The sequence below is a fragment of the Phlebotomus argentipes genome, unplaced genomic scaffold (assembly GCF_947086385.1).
Source record: "Phlebotomus argentipes unplaced genomic scaffold, Phlebotomus argentipes genome assembly contig_15, whole genome shotgun sequence".
NCBI classification, from domain to species: Eukaryota; Metazoa; Arthropoda; class Insecta; order Diptera; family Psychodidae; genus Phlebotomus; species Phlebotomus argentipes.
Genome location: NW_026776181.1, coordinates 5,194,312 through 5,215,833, shown reverse-complemented (window position 1 = coordinate 5,215,833; position 21,522 = coordinate 5,194,312). Strand labels below are relative to the sequence as shown.

General features: G+C 37.7%; 1 protein-coding gene across 1 annotated transcript; it reads left to right on the top strand.

Annotated features, from left to right (window-relative positions):
• Positions 1-960: 960 nt before the first annotated feature.
• Positions 961-21,490, top strand: LOC132261660 (neuronal acetylcholine receptor subunit alpha-7-like). The gene is made up of 12 exons (XM_059760558.1): positions 961-982; positions 3,070-3,209; positions 5,402-5,556; positions 5,631-5,811; positions 6,496-6,571; positions 9,580-9,774; positions 11,828-11,914; positions 12,636-12,745; positions 15,228-15,373; positions 15,432-15,554; positions 16,407-16,545; positions 16,731-21,490. The coding sequence occupies exons 1-12, from the start codon at positions 961-963 to the stop codon at positions 16,881-16,883; spliced, it is 1,527 nt and encodes a 508-aa protein (XP_059616541.1). The 3' UTR covers positions 16,884-21,490.
• Positions 21,491-21,522: the final 32 nt, after the last annotated feature.

The window sequence follows — 21,522 nt, the reverse complement described above, 5'->3', positions numbered from 1 at the left end:
TATAATGTGAGAATTTCAAGCGCTAGAAGTGTCAAACTTATTTGGAAGTTTTAGAAAGTGGTGTACAAATTTCAGGCATATTATCTCCCTCTTGCTTCCAATAACTACCCAATCGAATTTGCAAATTTTCTGCAATCTATTACAACACTGAACTGTCTGTATTTCATAAAGTGATGCAAGATTATTAACAATGGAGGAGAATTGGTATAGAAAAAAATTTAAACATACTCCTCAGCAGTAAACCCTGAAATTCCTGCTTGTCTCACAGTGAAATATGCACATATGTTTTCAGGCAGGATATCCTGCAGATTGGATAGTTAACATGCTCTAAATGGCAAATATTCCATAGATTCTTCAGAGACACAGGACCTCTGTTGTCAGAGAAATTAATGGAATTCCAAGTGGAGGAGAGCAACAAGGAGGGTTACAAGATCAGAGACATCCCAAATTCCATCTTGTGCGGCACACACAATTCCCAATCTCATTGACGAAATATCCCGATATCGCACACTGTTTTGATCCCATCCACTGAGTTGCGGGGATTTTTGCATACTCCACTTGGTGGGTGATTGTCGGGGGTGTTTTGGAGGGTATAAAGCCCCCGCCATGGTGGAAATTGAGCACCCCTTGAGCCAGATATTTTGCCTCGCTTTTTTATATACTCCCCAGCTCGATATGTATTAAAATTCCTCTCTCACTCTCTCGCGCTCCTCTCTTGCGCTCTCTGGCGCTCTGTGCGCACTGCCGGTTACTGTTTTGACCGATTGTGGGCGTGTGGGTGGGGCTGCTTCAAGCTTTTCACTTGCACTGCCACATACCTGTCGGATCGCACTGCGTGCCATCAGCCTGGATTACACCACAAAATACTACATCACGGCCTGCTGGCGTGCATCAAAATCATCTGCAGCTTCGATTTTTTCTCCCGCGGCCGCCACCCTCGCGCCCCACCGATCTGCCAACATGCTAATGATACCACGCGGAAGTGAGATCCCGGAACATTACCGCTGAGGGACGAGAGTTTTTTTTTTCTCCAATGGCTCAGAGATGCACAAGAAGAGTGGTGGGTGGCAGAGGAAGAAAAAAGCTCGCAAAGGGGAAATTGATTTTTTGCCTTCTTTCCACGACCAAAGCATTTGTGTTGAGATTATAAGCCAGAGAAGGCAAATCTGGGGGATATATATTCCGTAATAATGATTTTTGCACATCGTCTGACCCATTTTCATCGTCGCAAAATGTGTGCCGTCGTGTGTAGAAAAATAGCACAGACAGCCGTACTGCAAGTCGAGGGGAGGAATATAATCAAAAATTCTAATTTTATACACCCAGCCATCCCAATTGTATATATACCATGTGAATTATTAACGCGTTTGTAGTGAGAAATACGCATTTTCCACGTAACAAAATCCAGTCAAAATGCCTATGAATAAGAATAGTTTTATTAAAATTTAAATTGCAACCCAAATAGAGATAAAACTACGAAATTAGCACACTGACAGCAAAATATCTCATATTTCCACAGGTCTTCTCTTTAGTTCTTTGTTTTTGGGCTTCATTCAAATGCAAATGAGTTGAAGACATTGTCAAAGAGACCATCTAGGAGAAATTTTTTCGAAGAAATCTATTCAGAAACTCTTTCAGCAGCATCACCATCAATCTTGACTTTCAATGGAGGCGCACGAAAACCATCACCAGATAAATACATCTCATTTATTCAGTATTTTCTAAAGACTCTCCCCCGTCACTGACTTGTTCACCAGAGGAGCCATCATAAATAAGTCTCAAAATTGCGTGAAAATTAAATAATCTCTAGTCTCCCGGCCATTCTCATGAGATATATTGAGAAATTCATGCAACATCTTTCGACACTCAATTGCCATGAATTGAGAATGAGCAGCACAACTCCGAGGGGTCGCCGCCCAAGTCTAGGGGGTTGTTAGAGCGAAATTAGGGAGGGAATCACATGGAATAGAGGCCTAAATAGTTGGTGGAATGACGTGAAATCTTCCCAAGCATTGATGAGCTCTTCTAGGCCGTTCCGTTGAGTATTGGCACGTACAAGGTAACGATCACCACTATTTCGTGCAACATTCAATAACCAGGGTAGATAAGTTAATTTTCACTTTGAGGGAGGGAACATGTACTGCAAATTAAACGGCACTGCACGTTTAAAATGATAGACAGACATGTGAAAATTTTAATCATGCTTCTTACTGAATTTTGACTAACTTCTATACAGCGAATTATTATCATCTCTATATGATTAAAAAGATATTTTAATCTCATCTTGTTTGTTTCATAAAACCATCTGCATGTGAAGAGCAAATTTAAATACTCTCTTTGTGAAACTCTGTGTGTTGGTAAATAGCAAAGTTTGAGTGACAAATCTATTTTCATCCTTTCAGCAGAATTTTCCTATGTCATCCGAGTCTCGGAGAGTTAATCCCATTTTTATTTCTCTTGAGCAGCAGATTAATCCTTATGTAGATGAGAAAATTAGAATATCGCTCGAGTTGCCAGGAAGTTAGTTAAGGCGAGATTGCACATGGATCAGGCGTGCAATTAGATTTTTGTGCTGTCATATGAGGACTTTGAGGCGAATGTCTGTCGAATGAGAATGGCTTCTCCATTTTCATTTAAATGAGATAATCTAATATGAAGTTTCATAAGTAAATTCTTCTTTCGCTTCATAATCAGTGTAATCAGGATAATTGTTTAAATAGACAAGAATCTACTTGTTCTTGCGAGTGTGCTCTCGTTTAAGGGAATGGCTTGAGGGGCAGCAAGCGGAAATGTCGAATATAAAATGGCACGAGGGAGGGAGGCGCAGTTAAAACTCCCATTGGCCCTGTATTAGTCGATCCATGAGCAGTGCGTATGTATATATTTTGCAGAGTTAAGTGTTTTCCTTTGCTCGTGGGCTAAAGTGATGGAGCATGCATGAGGGGTTCTTCAACCCCGTAAATTTCACACACACACACACACACACACGTCATACTCAATAATTCTTAATCTTACTCCGCTATTCTTCTCTCAAGCACGTCTGACGTTTCTTCTCCTCTTTTCTTGCAGGCTGTAAGGCGGGTATTTACGAAAAACGTCTTCTGCACGATTTATTGGATCCGTACAATGTTCTGGAACGTCCAGTGGTGAATGAATCTGATCCACTGCAGCTCAGCTTTGGTCTAACGCTGATGCAAATAATCGATGTGGTGAGTAGTGGAAAACTGGGTGGAAATGTATTCTCCTGGGCTGAGAAAGAGCACACAAAAAACCTGTGGCTCTGAAATGGACGCTAAGCGAGAGAGATGAGGCATCAGAGGCACAAAGGGGCAAGGAGGAGAGCTTTAGTTACAATGTGATGAACACAGCGTAAAAGTCCAATTCGAATGGGCAATGGTGAAGGCAAAGAATAACAGAATGACCTACTTGTTGGCATTTTCAATTTTGTGGTTGAACTCGCCAAAAGTCTGACGTATAGAATTTCTTGCAATATTAGACAGGAAATAAATGGAGACAACTCCAGCACAGCAGATTTCCACTGTTCCTCCACTTCCGCCCATCGCCCCGTCTATTTAATTGAATTCCTGGACTTGTGAGGGCGAGATGACTCTGTCGTGCAGTGTTTGTGGTTAAAAATAACTTCTTTTTCCACCTTTTCAATTTTTGATAATTGTTGTTTGTCGGCATCGCTCAACCACAATACGAGTTACCCAGTAAAATTTGCCAAATGTCCTGTCGAACAATGCGACCTTCTTTTCTCAGGCCACCCAATGAAAGTTGCCATTAGTCCTGAGGCAGAGTTGCCGAGATTTCAATAGTTAGATGGCCTATAGAGATATAAAATAGAATGAAAAAAATATACTATTTCTTGTGACACATATTCAGCCCACTTGTCCAGATTTTAATATCACGCCATCCTTTAGAATTAGCACAGAATTATCTGACTCCGGTCGAGTTCCCCAACCCAAAGTAGCCAAATTAATTGTGAGTATTTAATTACTACGCTTTCAACATTGCGTCTCTTCCCAGTCATTTATCTATATAATCCCAGGACCACTTTACTCCCAACTCTGATCCTTGGGCATCCCTTTGGAGAGGCCAGCACGAGACAAGAGAAAAATAGGATTGCTAATGTCACTGCACTGTTAATAATAGAATGACCTTTTTTTCTAATTTGCCACCCGAAAAAAGGACAGAACTGTGTACACAAGACGACAGAGGGTGTGAGACGATGGAAGGTGGATGTTTTTAATGAAGTCATTTCAAATTCAGAATAGACCCAGTTCGTTTCTGAGGTGGTGGGAGAAGAGAGTGAACCCAGGACGAGTAGAGTGGACCAGAAAAAGCTTTCCATTTTCCAGGCGAATTGCACTCAGTCACCGGTTGGCCAAAGCCCGGGCTCAGAGGGGTGAGGGCGGGAAAAGTCACCAAATTAGTGAATCTTCAGGGAATGCTTAATTCAATCTTAGTGGGATTTTTGGCTGAGAAACCACCCGGGCTACATATGTATGTTGACGGCGTTGAAGGTGACAAATAGTTCTGTATTAATTATAAATACATCGAAATTGCTAGGAAATCCTACACTATAGCTATTGCTGTCTTCTATGTACACGATAGATGAAGCCAAATTGCTTGCCAAACAGTTTATTTGGATTGCTAGAGTGGCAGAAAAATATTCTTATATGGGAAAGATTCTTTTCTGAAGATGATTAATAAACTTTGTATGGCTATTTATGTTCTCGCTGAATGCATGGGAGAATCACCCCTGAATGTTACGGGAGGCATATGGAGGTGGAAAATTTTGAAAAGTAATAGTTTGGGCAAGTTTGAGGGCACTTTTGTGAGTGGAAAAGTTAGTTGAGACAAGATTTACAATAGTTGTCCGTATATTTCTGCCAGCCATAGTACTTCTCGTGTCCCATCGGCCATCGCCATCAATTGTCCTGCTGGAGTGAAAGCCAATATTCACCCAAAAGTTAATTAAAGTTTGGCACTCGAGAAAGAAATGGGTGTCAAGGAGGACACTTTTAAAAATGTCGCCCGGGAAAAAAGGCACACACACACACAGACAATCCCATTCGTCAGTCTATAGCTCTAATTATGTTTAATTCAAGAAGGTAAACCCCCATGAAATTTATTCAGGAAATTGAGCTCAAGTGGAACTATTTGGCCGGGATGTGATGCTTGCCTGAGACCATCACAAATAGGGTTAGTCGGTTCTCTAGCGGCCCCTGAATAAGTGTAATAAGATATTGATTTTTTCTCGTCTCTCGCCCAGCCAACAAACACCCAATCCCCGATGAAACTTTAAAGCACTGTGAGATGCAACGCTCTCATAGTAGCTCATAAATAATTCTAAGCTGCCATTTACTCCCTTTTTCTTCTCTCTGTCGTCATCCAGGATGAGAAAAATCAGCTCCTCGTGACAAATATTTGGTTGAAATTGGAGTGGAATGACATGAACCTGCGATGGAACACGTCAGAGTACGGCGGTATCAAGGATCTGAGGATACCACCGCACAGAATATGGAAGCCCGATGTTCTCATGTACAACAGGTATGATGCATTAGCACCTTGCATAATTCTAGCCACTCCGCTGACAATTGACCGCTCGTCTGTGATTTTGACAGTGCCGATGAGGGGTTCGATGGCACGTATCCAACCAACGTGGTTGTTCGCAATAATGGTTCCTGCCTCTATGTGCCACCGGGAATTTTCAAGTCAACGTGCAAAATTGACATCACATGGTTTCCCTTCGACGACCAGCGGTGTGAGATGAAATTCGGTAGCTGGACCTATGATGGATTTCAAGTGAGTCCGTCGCGAGAGCATGTCACCCTTCAATCATCCCCTAATACTCTTAGCCTCTCTGGCTGCAGTCCAAATTCAAATGTGCGACACACTCAATATGGTGTGCGACAAAAAACTAGTGAAATTTATATCCAAGGCTTTGCACAAATTATTAAATTAGAATCACAAATCGTGCTCACGAATTTTTAGGACACCTTTGTGACTCGTTCGCAATTAGCTTTATCGAAGCCATTAAACTTGTGCATTGGCTAAACTACAACAATAATCTTTACTGATATAGATTGAACCTTGGATTGTACTTTAGTTGTATAGACTAAATCTTCAATCTGCTCCTTATTCTTTCATCGATAAATATTAAATCATATACAATTTTTGAACCCACCTCAAAGACACCAACATTACCAGATTTTTATCAATTTTGTCACATAATCAATTATAATTTGGATTTAATGCTTCCCGAACGGTGCTTTTGACTAGCAATAAAGCCCATCAGCGAAGTTTGCCTCATGGCAACATGTTGCTAAGTGAAAGTGTGAAAGGACCTAATGAAACAGGAAGCGATAAGGCCATTTTCTCAGTTATCAGCACATTTTTCATCAATTGAGGAGCATCCCGGAAAAAAATCACTAAACTAGCACCTCGATGGAAAGTCGTTAATCTCGATGTTTTCTCTGCTTCACGCAGCTCGATTTACAACTTCAGGATGAGACAGGTGGTGACATAAGCAGTTTTGTTACAAACGGCGAATGGGATTTACTCGGTGAGTAGCGCCATAGATTACCACTCTTTGTCGCTCCCGCCAATCCATACTTCAATTTCTTTCACTTTATTATTCCTCTTTGTGCCAAGGGGCGGGTGGAAAATGACAAAAGGGCATTACTGGGTTTGCAGTGCTGGAATCAAAGGGGGTTCAAGAGGGAGATTTTGAATGATGAACATACTGCTGCTGCTTCTTCCAATTGCTCGAAGCCAAAGGCACACATTTCTCTTCAAGAAGCAATTTATTTCACGTCAAAATAAATATTAGAGTGAGAAATAGAATAATATCCAGCGGTGAAAAATAAAAGAATAAATAATTCAAATACGCTCCTTTTGCCACCATAAATGCAAACTTTTCACTTGAGCACATATTTTTGGAACCAATATATTACACCGGAGTCGCTCTGGCTGTTCTCTTCCATCGCCTTCTTGTCGCTTCCCATTCACCAATATTTCCATGCGACAGTGTGGGATGGAGTATGTGTGTATCTTTTAGTGCCAGGATATTGCGTGTTGTATCTAATGTAAAGTGGCAGAACTCAATTTCACAATCGATTACACGTATTCCATATGGCAAGAGGCAATATTTTGTCACAAACAAGAATAGACATCGCCGGATATATTTACAAAAAATCACCACAATAAAGTGGTCCAAATATCTACTTTTGCACAAATGATTTCACTCTAATTCAATTATCTCAATTGATCGCTGTTAAACTCTCATGCCATCGAGGAAATCCCATCAATTCAGAAGGAAAAATTCACAGCTTCCACCCACCTCCTGATCAATATCTTTTCACCACATCATATTTTATTCATTACACGATTTTCCAGCAATGCGAATACTCCATCTAAATCAATACCCCAGCGCTCTTCCGCCGACTACTTGTGGTGTAGATCATTTGAATAAGGATGCATTCGGAGTTCCTCTTCAAGAGGACTCCATGACGCCCTGGTCAATTGGAAATTCAATCCCATCCCCTGGAAATCACATTTCCCCATTGTTTATTCACGTACCATCGCGAGGTATGCAGTTAAATATGGGTAAAATGTAGAAAATGCAATTGCGAAACAGCCCATTTAAATATTTTTGCATAATTCAAAACAAGTTGCGGAAAAGTGAATTATTTTCAATTGGTCGACAATGCATTCCATGGGCATTTTGCATCGAGATGAGACTGTAATTTTACACATGTGAACATAATTCAATTTGGCATGCATAAAGTCCAAATTATTGTTCAAATTGTCATTCAAAAGAGTTGGAAGTTTTGCATCTTCCCCGTTGCATTTGCAAAAGGGTTTAGTGGAGATAAAGGGTTACCACATTGTTGCAAAGCTCATGAAAGCATACTCAGCCATGCATTTAAATTAGAATGTGTGAAAATGTGGGTTGGCTTAATTAAAATCTCTTGGTCTTTTAAATATGCAATGCATATGGGAGAACTGCATTAAGACACACAGGAAAATCCCCTGCTAAGCGGAAAGCAATTCATTCAGCAACTCTTTGAGGGGAGAAAAAAAACATATCAGGAAAAATAATGTGTCTCATCTTTCAGCGATGCAACTGGTTGGCAAAGCTCAACAAATTGCACATTTTTCTGCACCACATCGTAACTTTTTTTCCCTGTAATTTGCTCTGACCAGAAAAATTTACTACTGACAATTTGTGGTGGCTTTTTATTTAAACTTCTGGCAAAGCCTAGACGAAGAATGAGAGAAATTGAATCACGCCATTTTTCCTTCACTAAATATGAACTTTCTGAAGAGAGAGAGAGTTTTCGCTTTTGCCAACAACTCGCAGACATGTTGAAATGGAGGGAAAAAAGAGGCCACAAGATAAATATGAGTGAAAATATAATCACTTGCTTGTCGTTTTCTCTCGAAGGGCTATTTTTCATCTTCAGCGAATGGATTTGAAATGTTTTGATAAATGGTAATATCGCATCTCACCAAAAGAGTACTTTTCCATGCTCTCCGGGCATCGATGGAAAGAAACAATTATAAATTTATCAATTCATATTCCATCGATTTCAGAAATAGTTGCATGTCATCTGAAAGTTATATTTTCTCTCTCTCCTTTTTTATATGTTTCATTTCTCAAGATGGGATTTTGGAAAATGTACATTTCGCTCTATTGTTTTCTTGCGTGGAAATCATCGCTTGTGATTTTCCATTGTTAGTTTGGAAAGTGGAAGAGTTCACTGGTGAGTGATTTTCAAGAGTGCGCAACAAAAGCTCGGTCAGAGATAAGGCGAAAGCGGCAACTTTTCATGATCTCCTTCTTTGATACTTCAATTAGTGTAATCTTCAAAAGGCACACAAACAACTCGACACTCAAGACGTGAACAACGAATTTTCATGCAACAATTACAAATTCTGGCGTTATGCGGAGTTGATGCTGTTCACAGCTTTTCCTGTTCAAAAATAAAGCAACTTTTCTACTAAAATAGTTTCATCAAAACTCTTCCATATGTTCATATCTTGTGTACAGAAACATCACTGCCTGGGTGTTTAAAAAACTCTATTTTTCACCATGTTTTAATTACTAAAAGCTCCGTAGGAGAGAGAGTAAACAGATCCAGTTTTTTGTGGGCGATAAAAAAGCGGCTGGCCGGGAAGTGAAAAAGTTGGCAAACTTTAGTAAGTCTGCAATAATAATTTTCTCTGGGTATTATTCACCTTATTTATGGAATGATTCCAGTACTGAGGGGTTAAACGAGAATTTATGACTTTGTATTCACTCCCGTGGGATGAATAGTTTTCCACGATATTGTGCCCGAGATATTATGATGTTGGAAAAAGTTTAAACCCCGGAAAGCAAGGAGGGGCGATTCCCAGCAGGTGGGTAATGTAGGTCAAATGATCTCCCCGGTAGAGGAAGAGAGGCTCATTTTAATGCCGAGCTCTCATGCATTATTACTATGTGACAGCCCGCTATAAATATGTATCTTGCAGGTGGTTTATGTTATTGGTAATGCCATGCAACTCACATTAAGACTTTCTTCACAGGCGTCCCGGGGAAGAGGAACGAAATCTACTATAACTGTTGCCCGGAACCGTATATTGACATCACGTTTGCTATCATTATCCGCCGAAGGACTTTGTACTATTTTTTCAATTTAATTGTGCCATGTGTGTTGATCGCCTCAATGGCTCTACTAGGATTTACACTGCCACCAGATTCGGGAGAGAAGTTATCACTAGGTGAGCAGATATGCAAATGTTAGTAGAGTCAGTGTGTGGCCGCATCCTTTCATCTCTTATCATTTATCACTAGCGATCTGTGTCGTTGCCAAAAAGGGGTCCATGTGAATAATTGTCTGTCAAAATTTCTTTCCGAAACACGATACGACTGAGGGGTTGGGAAGTGCGCCCTGCTAGGTGATTTGAGACGCTCTGAGAGCGTCACAGAAATTAGATGCCTCATTCCGTCATCCGAAAATAAAAACCATTCCAGGGAATTGCGCCTCTGGGGAGGAGAGACGGCCTCAAACAGTTTTAGTTTGTATTTTCTTATTCAATTAGATCAAAGCTCATCTCATGTTTCAAGCTGATGAACCCCTTTTGAGGGAAACTTCCCTGTACATTGAGTGAATTGTACTGACATGGATTTTCCCAAGACAAATATGAGTTGGAATTGCAATAAATAGCTATGCTCCTTCTTTGTTTATCTGAGTCTATGGAGAGCTTCTGCAAACTTCATGAAGATTTGCCTCCAACCGTTGTTCGACAAGCATCATATATAAACTGGTTCCTCCTGCGAAAATGCTCTGTTAAAGTTTCCATGAAAATCTACAGTTGAAAGGGAGAGAAAGAGAGAGAGAGAGGAAATGGTGTCCATTAAAACGCCACTCCACAGGGAATCACCAGTCATAAATTTTTCCGTGGGTTTGCATGCGAAAATCACTCAATTTCGCTGAATGAAAATCATTATCACACCACCGTGATAAATATTGCGTCTCTCCTCCGCAATTCTCGCTTTTATTGCACGATGATGGCCAATAGTAATTGCTAAAATCTGTGCGATGGAAAGAAATCCGATGATAGGCAGACAAGAAGTGAATGATCGATGCAAATGAAATTCTGTGGGCCCACGACTGTGTATATTGTTGGAGGCAATGTAAAGTTCACGTGGGGTGTGAGTGGGTGGCATGGAAGACACAGATGGGAAGTACAAGAAAAGAGAGAGAGAGAGAGAGAAAGAGAGAGAGCTTACAAGTGGTGTTATAGATAAATTGCGAGATGATGTATGAATGCCGGGGTGGATGATTGTTGCGTGAGGAAATTTTCAGTGCTATAGCAAAAATTGAAGATGGATTGAATTATTTTGGACCATCAGTGGCATCATTTTGGGGCATCCCGCAGACTTTTCGCTGGCGGAACTTCTCTGCTTCCCAGACCATCATCATTCATTTCCTGGAGAGGAACTTATCTCTCTAGGGAGTTCCACACCCAAGACAGCCAATCGTCGACTTGGCGAACAGCGCCCCCCCCCCCCGTTCTCTCCTCGTAGCCATCACAGTGCATTCACTGTAGTGAAAATATCATGGAAAATCGCGCCCCCAACAGAGTATCTCGTGAGATTTTTCCTGCAGAGCATGTGGTGTGCTGGCTACATGGCGAGGACTGTGTGATTGGGTGCATCTGCTAGAAGTTGTTATTGTAAAAATTGCTATTCAACACACTGGCATATGGCAATGTCCTTTAAGTTTAATTAATGCCTATCCATGTAACACGGCATAATTTCTCCACACACCATTCACCGCCATGTCACACTGTCAACGGTGTTGTCGGTGTTGCTATTTTAGAATTATTCACCAGGAACGTTTAGTGTCGCTTCACTTAATATTGAATGTATACACCAAAAAGCCACTCTGTATTAGCCATTGTACACAGGAAAAGAGTCAAGTCACAGCGGGACGCAGAGGAGCCAAAGAGGAGCCACGCAAAAAAAGAGAGCCGACCATCAATACATCGTCTCACCATTCTTGTGTTGTTATATGTTACCTAAACTGCCTGTTTTTTTCTCACTTCTGTTGTCTGGACAGTGCGAACGTAAAGCTTCTAGGTATCAGTGGTATTATTTCGTTTCTCATAACATTTAGTGAGCCATTGTACATACTGCCTAACATTGTGCCACACCAACTATATATTCCTCACATGACACATGAAAAAGCATTTCACACACATATTTGACACTAAGAAAACACATCAAATGAGAGCTAAAAGAATGGAAAATCAATTTTAATGATACTAGGTGTAACGATTTTACTGTCACTCACCGTTTTCCTGAACATGGTTGCTGAAACAATGCCAGCCACATCGGATGCTGTTCCACTTCTAGGTGAGTTTCCACACCATTTCATTCGATATATTTCACTTTTGGGCTTCCTCTTGCGCCCCATTTGCACCCCCTGAATAGAGCATTTCTTTGATTGTTTTTCGCCAAAATTGCATCTCCCCTGGAATTTTTATTAAGCGATTGAAGGACTTGTCATTGGCATTTCTGAGAGTCATTTCAATCAAGCAGAGTTGCTAAGAATATAGATGAAACATTTCTGATTAAATTCCCACCCACATCCTCTAAGTAAATCAATTATTCCAACTCTTCTCACATGTCAATTCTCCCGCACTCTGTGTGTTGAATTAGTTTGGCGAAAAGTTATAGGGTTGAAATCACGAAAGTTTGACTCAAAGATGCAAATCAGAAAGTTTGAACCAAATGATTTTTCAGAGAGATAAAACTTCCGTTTTGCTCCATCGGATAGAATTAATATTTTATTTATTTTTATCTTGGAAAATATGACCTCTCCCATTCAATCACCGTGTTTTGGGGACGATGGAGAAAAGTTTTTCCACGAAACTTCACAAAACTAGGGCACAGGCGAGCTTTGCAGCTCAAGTGTGGGTGGAATATTCTTATCGTTTTTCATAACATCCATTTGCATTTTCTTGTCTATAGTCTGCAAGATGTGACACTCAGAAATGTGCCCCCATTCAAGGGGGGAAAAACTGAGAGTATTTCTTACTAAAAACCTCCCTTATATTCTGTGGTGTAATTGCAGGAACATATTTCAACTGTATAATGTTTATGGTTGCATCTTCAGTCGTATCGACGATATTAATATTAAATTATCATCATCGCAATGCTGACACATATGAAATGTCCGATTGGGTGAGTATAATTCAATCGATACCCCACTTTGCACCCCACATTTCAACTTACCCGGGAAATTTGTTGGGCTGCAAAAGTGATAAATTTATTATCAACTTTTCACATGGCGTTGCATGTGAAGTGCAATTAAAAATAGACGATAACACTATTTTTGGCAACACGCTGGGGATGTGGAGCCGTGTGCTAATTCATTGACATCCACCCAGCGAATGGATTATTAATATATTCGAATGGGACTCACACCTCAGAGATCACAAATCTCAAATGCAGTGCAGCATAGAGTCTCACCTCACCACCGCCCACAGACGTTCAATGTATCGGCAAATTTGCATTTAACATTCGTCTCGGTAGTTGTTCGCAAAAACAAATCATTTTGTCGGCAATTTTTTGAACAATCACGAGGAAATCGTGTTTATTGCAAAGGACTGTCTTCAATATTCCAAACTGTGCTCCATTTAAAATTTCAATTGCAAATTCTGGACCTGAAATATTTTATTTTAAATTAGAACCAGTTTATCAATCATTTAATGTATCATTTATAGAAGTTAGAGAATATATAGATAGTGCATTAATTTTCATCGCGATTGACGGAAAACCGTAAGAAATTGTTGGAATTGACAAAGATTTGGCTAAAACTCTCTTTAAGCGTTCATCAATTTGAAGATTTCTGACAAATAAGTACATATTGCCATTCTAATTCACCTACCTTTTCGTACAATGTCTTCACAATCAATGGTGTTGTTCTAATGCTGAATGATCGGAGCAGAGCAAATATGTATCGACGCCCAATAAATCAAACCTGCAGCACCTTCACACATTAGTCCAAATGCACATTGGCAAGCAATTAGTCAACACTTCGATTGGCACTTTCTTCATTCTCGGCCGCCGGAATGCAAACTTGTGACACCCTAAACTCCACCTCACGTGGAAAGTGATGTGGCAATGGAACCAGCATATCCCTGGTGGAATTGTCGTCCCACAACACTTTGAGGATTATCGCCTCACCGCCAGAGACACGGTCTCTCATCGGATTGCCATCCTCCCTGATTCTCACACACTTTGCATATCAATGCAGAGACTCGGGAGTGTATCAACATTTCAATTTTACCATATAGATTCAGCCAGTAAAGAAAATCCACAAGCATCTCTTGTGCAAATTGTCGGAGATTCACTTTAGCTGTTCTCCAAGTGACCGCTGGTGCTGGTCATATAAATAAGGAAATTATATACCGAAGCGGATGTGACCATGAGTTTCCGTGATGGTCAGCAAGAGTTGTGTTCATGGGGTGGAAACTGTTGCCAAATTCGGGATTCAATTCACAGCACATCTGAGAGGCGTATATTTGAGTTATTGGGTGAGGACCATGAGAAAAGGGGCTGAAATTGCTGTCAAGAGTGTTTCTGGCAGTGCGCCAAGATTGCCTTCCAAGTCATTGCATGCTGTTTTTCTCCCCCCTTGAAATTTTAAAGTGAATCTGTTCATGAGATTAATACCAAATGGATGTATTTTAAATTAATCTCACAGGCATTGGAAAATTTACAACAGCAGCTTTCCACCTGTTAGATTCCTGGATGTGAGCCAAGAAATATATTTTCAGTGATAATTTTATGAGTGAAAACTTTCAATGGGGAGCTTATTCAAGGGAATAATAAGCAGTGTGGCTCAAAAATCAATTTCTCACCCCTTTCGTCGCTTGTCATTTTGCCCCCCCAGTGAATTGATACTCGTTTTGTCGGACTGGCACAAAATTAAAACACTCTTCCGCCACTCAGTCTAATTGCAATGAAAGCTTGTGATGTGCAGAGTTAAAACAGTTGGGGCAGCCTTTTTCACATCATCGGGAAATTGACCCCCTCATGGCGATTGCCCAGGGGTTAATCGATATTACTCATCGCACCCGGAAATCTAATGGGAAATTCATCTGGAGAGCGGACAACTCTGGCTCAAATCAGAAAATAATCACACAGTGATATGTGGCGCTCAACAATGCTTCATCATGATGAGTCCCTATATATGTACATACATATCATGGTGTATTGGACAGATATGGGAGTCACTGTGTGAATTGATTGATTTAGCAATTAGGAACATTTGGCGCATCATACTATCGTTGGGGTGGTATTTTAATACCATAAACATAATAACATATATTGATGCTACATTTATTATTAATTAATGAGACTCTGTGTGCTTGTGTGTGTGGCTATAACCACTTTTCATCAGTAGATAAATATTCATTCCCGGACTCACTCTCGCTCTCGTGGCACCCAACTCTAATTATTTGATATTAAACATGGGTGTCAAGGAGAGGAAATTATGTAAATTGCTCACAACATACACTAACAACTTGAGACGATTTAGAAAGGTATATCGTGTCGAAGTAATCACTAAGTATCACAGTACAACAAATTGCAGCATATGTGAAGGAGCTTCTGCAACATTCCACTAATCGTCCTTCCCACTTCTCTGTGTCTCTTGCAGATAAAACTCATATTTTTATATTGGCTACCTTGCATTTTGAGAATGAATCGGCCGAGACGTAACTTATCGATGGAATACCCTCCGACACCTTGTTCCGACACCTCCGATCGAAAGCAAACTATCCACGATGTAGAATTAAAGGAAAGGTGAGCGACAGAACCACCCACAATACTACAGAAAATTCACACAAATTCTCTTTTGCAGATCATCAAAATCTCTGCTCGCCAATGTCTTAGATATTGATGATGATTTTCGACACAATTGTAGAACTTTAACTCCCGGTGGAACTATACCACACAATCCCACATATTTTCGTACGGTTTATGGGTGAGATATGCACACGAAATTACATAAGTCAGGCCTTGGGTCACTTTCTCAATCCACATCAACTTTCTGTCAAATATCCTTTCAAGCGAGATTATTGTTGAATGTCCCAAGGGCTGACTTTGAAGTATTGTACACTCCACAATGCGCCAACCCAAGGAGTTGACACACACACTCAACTTTTATGCACTTTAGACATTAGGGACCAAGAGAACGTAATTAACTTGTTGTCATGGCCTTAATGCTCCGGTTGAAATTGCCGCAGGAGCAATTTGGGAGCGGAGTTTTATGAAAGACTTTAAATTCACACACTGTCTCCATATATTTAACACTCTGTCGGAACTTTAATGTGAAGCCAAAACAGACTTACTGAATTATTGCAAATTCGAGTAAAAAATTAAAAATTCTTCGAAACTGTATGTCAAATTCAACAACTTTGGATATTTCCCCATTTTCATTGAGCAAGAAAAATGTCGATAAACACAATTCACAGGAGGACTTAATCAGGTCGCACTTCTGCTGTGTATTAGTGTGAAATGCTAGGCAGTGACAATTAAATGCTTGCGATCTGTAGTTCTTCTAAAGGACATCTTAATGACAAAGTTTCTATTGCTCCGAACTGGACCCTTTTGAGCAGAATAATCTCCTCCAAGAATCCCTAATGCGACATATAGCATTGCGAAAAATATCGCCCCCTTCCAATCCCCCGAAGAGCGAGCAATTAATCCGGAAGAAGAAGTGGCTGTGCTAAAAGTGAGGTATCTGTTAACCCCTCGGAAGGCGTTCAAGTGAAATTTAGTGTGCAGAAAGTAATGTCCAGCCGTTTTATCTCAACTCTGCTCTCGTAAATCACAGACCAGGGGATGATGGCAGTATCGGACCAATAGGAGGCACTCGGATGCCAGACGCTATAACACCGCATACGTGCATAAAATCGTCAGCTGATTATGAGTTAGCCTTAATCCTCAAAGAGATACGTTTCATTACTGATCAGGTATGTATGTCTATGGGTTCCCCATATCTTAATCCGCACATTTAATTTAACCTCCGGACGCTATCTTTCTAGCTCTCTTTCTCTCCGTATCGAATTTTAGTGCGAAACAAATTACTCTTCGCCACCGCACGTAAAATGGAGAAAGACAGTTTAGTAATAACGATTATCTCTCTACTATTTTGCAGCTCCGAAAAGAAGATGAGGAGAGCGAAGTTGCACGTGACTGGAAATTTGCAGCAATGGTCGTTGACAGATTGTGCCTTATAATTTTCACTTTTTTTACAATAGTTGCAACAATAGCTGTTCTATTTTCGGCTCCACATATTATTGTCTCGTAGCCATATGAGAGGGGTTATTGTTATTGGTTTTATCACAAAATCAATTTGTTAATTATTAAATTTGTATCTAAACTTCTTAAACTCTAACATTCTCCCACCCACTCACTCAACATTCACCATCTCTTTTCTCTATGCATAAAACTATACCTACAAGAAATCCGCGTCATTTTAGCAATTTTTGCTAGGTTAGTGAAGAGACTTAACGTGATTAGGATATACATATATTTAGGTAAAAATGAATAAATACGAGTGGAGGTCATCTTCTTCATCTTGCGAGGAAGCACTCAAAGATCATTTATTCACGCGTCATGGAAAAAATTTTAAATGAATTTTTGAATAAATACCAAAGTTATTCATATACCTAAATTGCATATAAAAATATGTATATGAAAGATATATATATATATATATATATATTATATAGGAAATGAAGAATGAAATGTACTTGACAAGTATTCAAAGACACACAATTGAAGAAAACCAATGCATTGCAATTTTCATAAAGAATTTTGTAAATATTTTTTTCCAATGGAAATTGAAATTAAGCGTAATGTAACTAATATAACAAAAAAAATTACTATCGTCGTTCAACTATAATTACCAGATGAGATGATGTGAAAGATGAAAAGATTCAAATAATGATGCTTACGTTTTTAAGAATTTAGAGAGTAATTCTTAACATGAAATTAAAATCATATATTATAATCATCGTAAATATAACCAATTTTTCAATTAAATTTGATGTCGTAATTCACCAATTCGGATATCATACTGTTGTTGACAATGTATTCAGCATTTTTTCGGTTTCGAAAATTGGTTTTTCAACTAAAATCAAGTATAATGCATTCAAGCGCTCGGCATGATCCGAAGAGATTGAATACTTTTGAAAGCAAGAGAAAATATATTTAACACGATGCCCACCCGCCCACCGTTCTCTATAACATATGAAATAATGACTACCAAGAGATAATTACCGAATTTCATAATAATAATGCAATATTTAAAAGCGATACCACTATTAAAAAAAAATCATCACATTAAATGCATACCAAAGACAGTCAATACTAATATTTGACCATATCACTTTCACTTTTACAAAGACACCAGAGTACATTTTTGAGAAAGGAAAACTAACTACTTCGTAACACTTACACACAATATTTCCTTAATTTTTTAAACATACATTCATGGAAGACAAACAACCAGAGACTACAACTTTAAATTCACAATTCTTTCACATTTTTCTATACAATTATATCTGTTTCAAGTTCGTGATGTCCAAATAAGCCTGCCATTTTAAAAAAAGAAGAAGAATAAAAGAAACAAATAAATAGGAGAAATGAAAAAAGAATATTAAATAAAGACATTCATATAAAGGAAAAGCCCCATTAAATATAATTCCCAATTAAATATACCATATTTTATCATCCAATCAACCAAAAATGAATATATAAAATTAAACAATAAGTTTAAATTCATAAAGATTTTAACAGGGAATGGTACCTTTTCAAAAAAATAAATATTTAAAAGACATGAATTAACAAAAAAAAGAGATCAATTTTAATGATGAGCAAGAGACGATATCCCCAGAGAAACACAGAAAACATTACCATGAAAAACTGGTTTCAATTTTTTGATAGATTTTTATATGTACATACATAAAACTTAGTTTTCGTACGACTAATTTAAGTCTTTTGGTTGCTCCTCCTTTTTCTATATACTCAACCTAAATATATTCTCATATGTACGATACAAAAATATGTACCGAAGACAAAAGCACACACCTTTTTAATCTATTCTGTGTGTGAAAATCGTAATTTGCTATAAATGCAAAATCAATACCTTAATTATATGTAACTTTAAAGGAAAAATAGTGAGAAATGATAGGTAAATAGTTAATTTTTTGAAATACAGCTGGAGTTGTATTAAATGAAGAAAAAAGAAACTCTATAGAAGATTATAGATAAGAGTTTATAGAGAAATTGAAACTATATAAGAGATTATATTATCATCTATCATGAATAGATAAAAAGGAGTGAAATTTTTGGATTCGGTTCCAAAGATTCAATATTACACACTTTCATCCGATTCATCTCAAGTCACGCCAATTATTCTTATACGATTTAATGTGTAAGAATAGGCGAAGAACGCATTTATTGTCGCAGCTATAAAACATGAGGAAAAAAACAAATTTTAAGAATCATTGTAAATTTTACTATTTCCATTTTTACTCAATTTGTTTATATCTATCGTTGATGAATAATTGTATAAAGATTGCATAATGTATTAAGAGAAAAATATATAGACAAATCGAATTATTGATAGCAAATATGGAAAGGAAAATACACTGAATTGTAAATCTTTCCTACTTGAAAAACTATAAACTAACTTGGAAACACAGCACGAAATCGGTTGACATTGATCGTACGACAGTACTAACTCTTTAAAACCACTTTTAGTTAATACGAAAATATCCGTTTTAGGGTCCTTATTGCAAAAATTGAATCTTGGGAATCACTGCATTTCGTGCTGTGCTGCGTGAGTTAAATTGACATTATTTACTTATAAAAAAAAGACATTTTGCATGAGAATTGCCATGCAATGCAAGTGAAAATAGTTAAAATTTCAATGTATTTTCGTGAAGAGTTGAAAGAATATTTTAAACAAGAAGACTTCTATACTTTCGGGAATCGTATGATCTGTTTATGTGTAGAACATCCAAATGATCAAATAATTTATTGACATCCTATAAAGTAAAGTGTAGCCTAAACAAGCAATATCTGTTGTCATCAGTTGAATTGCATTTTAATGCGAAAAGATTATCTCTGTTGGACACTCAAATTCTTTATTATTCTCCTGACTAAATTCAATGGCATGGACCTCGATGGAATATCTAATGAAAGGTTGATAGCTGATGTGGGAAAAGATAAAATAATCACAATATGTGCTTGTATAAAATATCCACTGGGGGCGATAAACAATTTTCCTCGTGTGAAGGCAAGATCATGGCTTCAAGAACAAACGAACTGTTAATAAATTTGAAGATATGGGAAAATTGGAGGACAAAATTCGCGAAAAAAAAGGAATTTTAAAAATAAAAGACATGGAAACAACTAAAAGTAATTATCAACAGCACGACTGTGATATATTTAATGTCGTTGTTCAAGAATTAAGACGAAATAAAAGATATAATGAAAATTTACTTAAAAAAAAGAGTTCATTAAGAATCATCGTTAGTCGGCCAGATAAAAAAAAGTCTTTAGTGTATAAATTGTGGGCAGGTTAGAAAATTTACAATTCGTTTCCTCCAAAAACCAAAAACACCCACTCAGAGCGCACTTTATCTTTTATCTCTTATCTCGGAATATTTTCAAGCTCACAAACTTCACACAAATATAACCTTGAGCTGGCGTGTTATTACATGAAATAAAAGAGAGTATCTTTTGTCGTATTAGTATTGTTAAATTGCCAAAACAAGTCGTTGATGAACGAATATGAAAAAAAAATTAGTTAATTATGAAGAGATTTTTATACAGAAGATATGGATCAAATTGGTTTGCAATCGAAAACTTGACAGTGAAAGAGATTTGTGAAAAATTTGAAACCGTAGTAAATTTTTACTGAACGCATAAATAAGAACGATGAAGCAACAACAAATAGGCATATATGGAAAACCAAAGCACAAAAATCAATATTAGAAATACAAGTTAGTCTCACTTCTGATTTTGAACGCATTGAGAAACGAGACGTTTGAAAACCTATACAAATAAATTCTCACTCGCAAAAGTAATTAAGAATACAAACAACAAAAAAAAATGCAGAGCAGTCTATGTACTGAAAGTTCAATAGAATGATAAAGGAAGCCATTTCATAGCCACCAAGTTTAATATTACTTAATAGGGGACAACTTGATGATATAAAGGCTTTTAATAAATTCACACATTTTCATATTTAAATAATTCATAAAAATCATTATTAAATTCATAATAATAAGGAATAGTAAAAAAGAAATGAACAAATTTAATAGTAAAGTAAACGTCAATAAGTAATAAAACTAATAAATGAATATTAAAAATAATAATGGAGTCATTCGCAATTAAACTCATCAACTAAATTAGTAATATCTTGACAGAGCAAGAGAGAAACAAATATTGGTAGGTTTTTTTAAAAGTGAATAATTTTCTCAATAGATTGTAATCACAGATCGTATTCAAGTTAATCAGTACGGTATTCAGATTCACGAGAATGGTTAGCTGAAATTCAGGATGACAAAACTACAAAATGTAACTCATTAATTAGCTAACCTAGAGAGTCACACTTTATATCGAAATTTGACAAGAGAAGGTAAAAAAAACATAGATAGAAAATTTGAGGTGACTGTGAAGTCTCAAATTTGACACCGTAAAAACTCTTCATGATGTCTAAGTGAATACAATATTTAATCAATACATTTTTTGTATATTGTAAACAGTAATGTAATTTTATAAATTGTTTTACAGAGAGAAAAACTGATGATAATTTGAAAAAAAGAGAATCGTATAAATATAATTAAATGATAAAACTAAAATAATAAAAATTCGAATAAAATAAAAATAATATTTGAGAAATTATCGAATCTCACATGTTTCAATTTCACACT

Bases quoted from the DNA above. Each gene is read 5' to 3' on its own strand.
- LOC132261660 (XM_059760558.1), top strand. From the start codon at position 961: ATGCTAATGATACCACGCGGAA. The intron at 983-3,069 runs GTGAGATCCCGG...CTTTTCTTGCAG, and splicing joins GCTAATGATACCACGCGGAA to GCTGTAAGGCGGGTATTTAC. The intron at 6,572-9,579 runs GTGAGTAGCGCC...CTTTCTTCACAG, and splicing joins CGGCGAATGGGATTTACTCG to GCGTCCCGGGGAAGAGGAAC.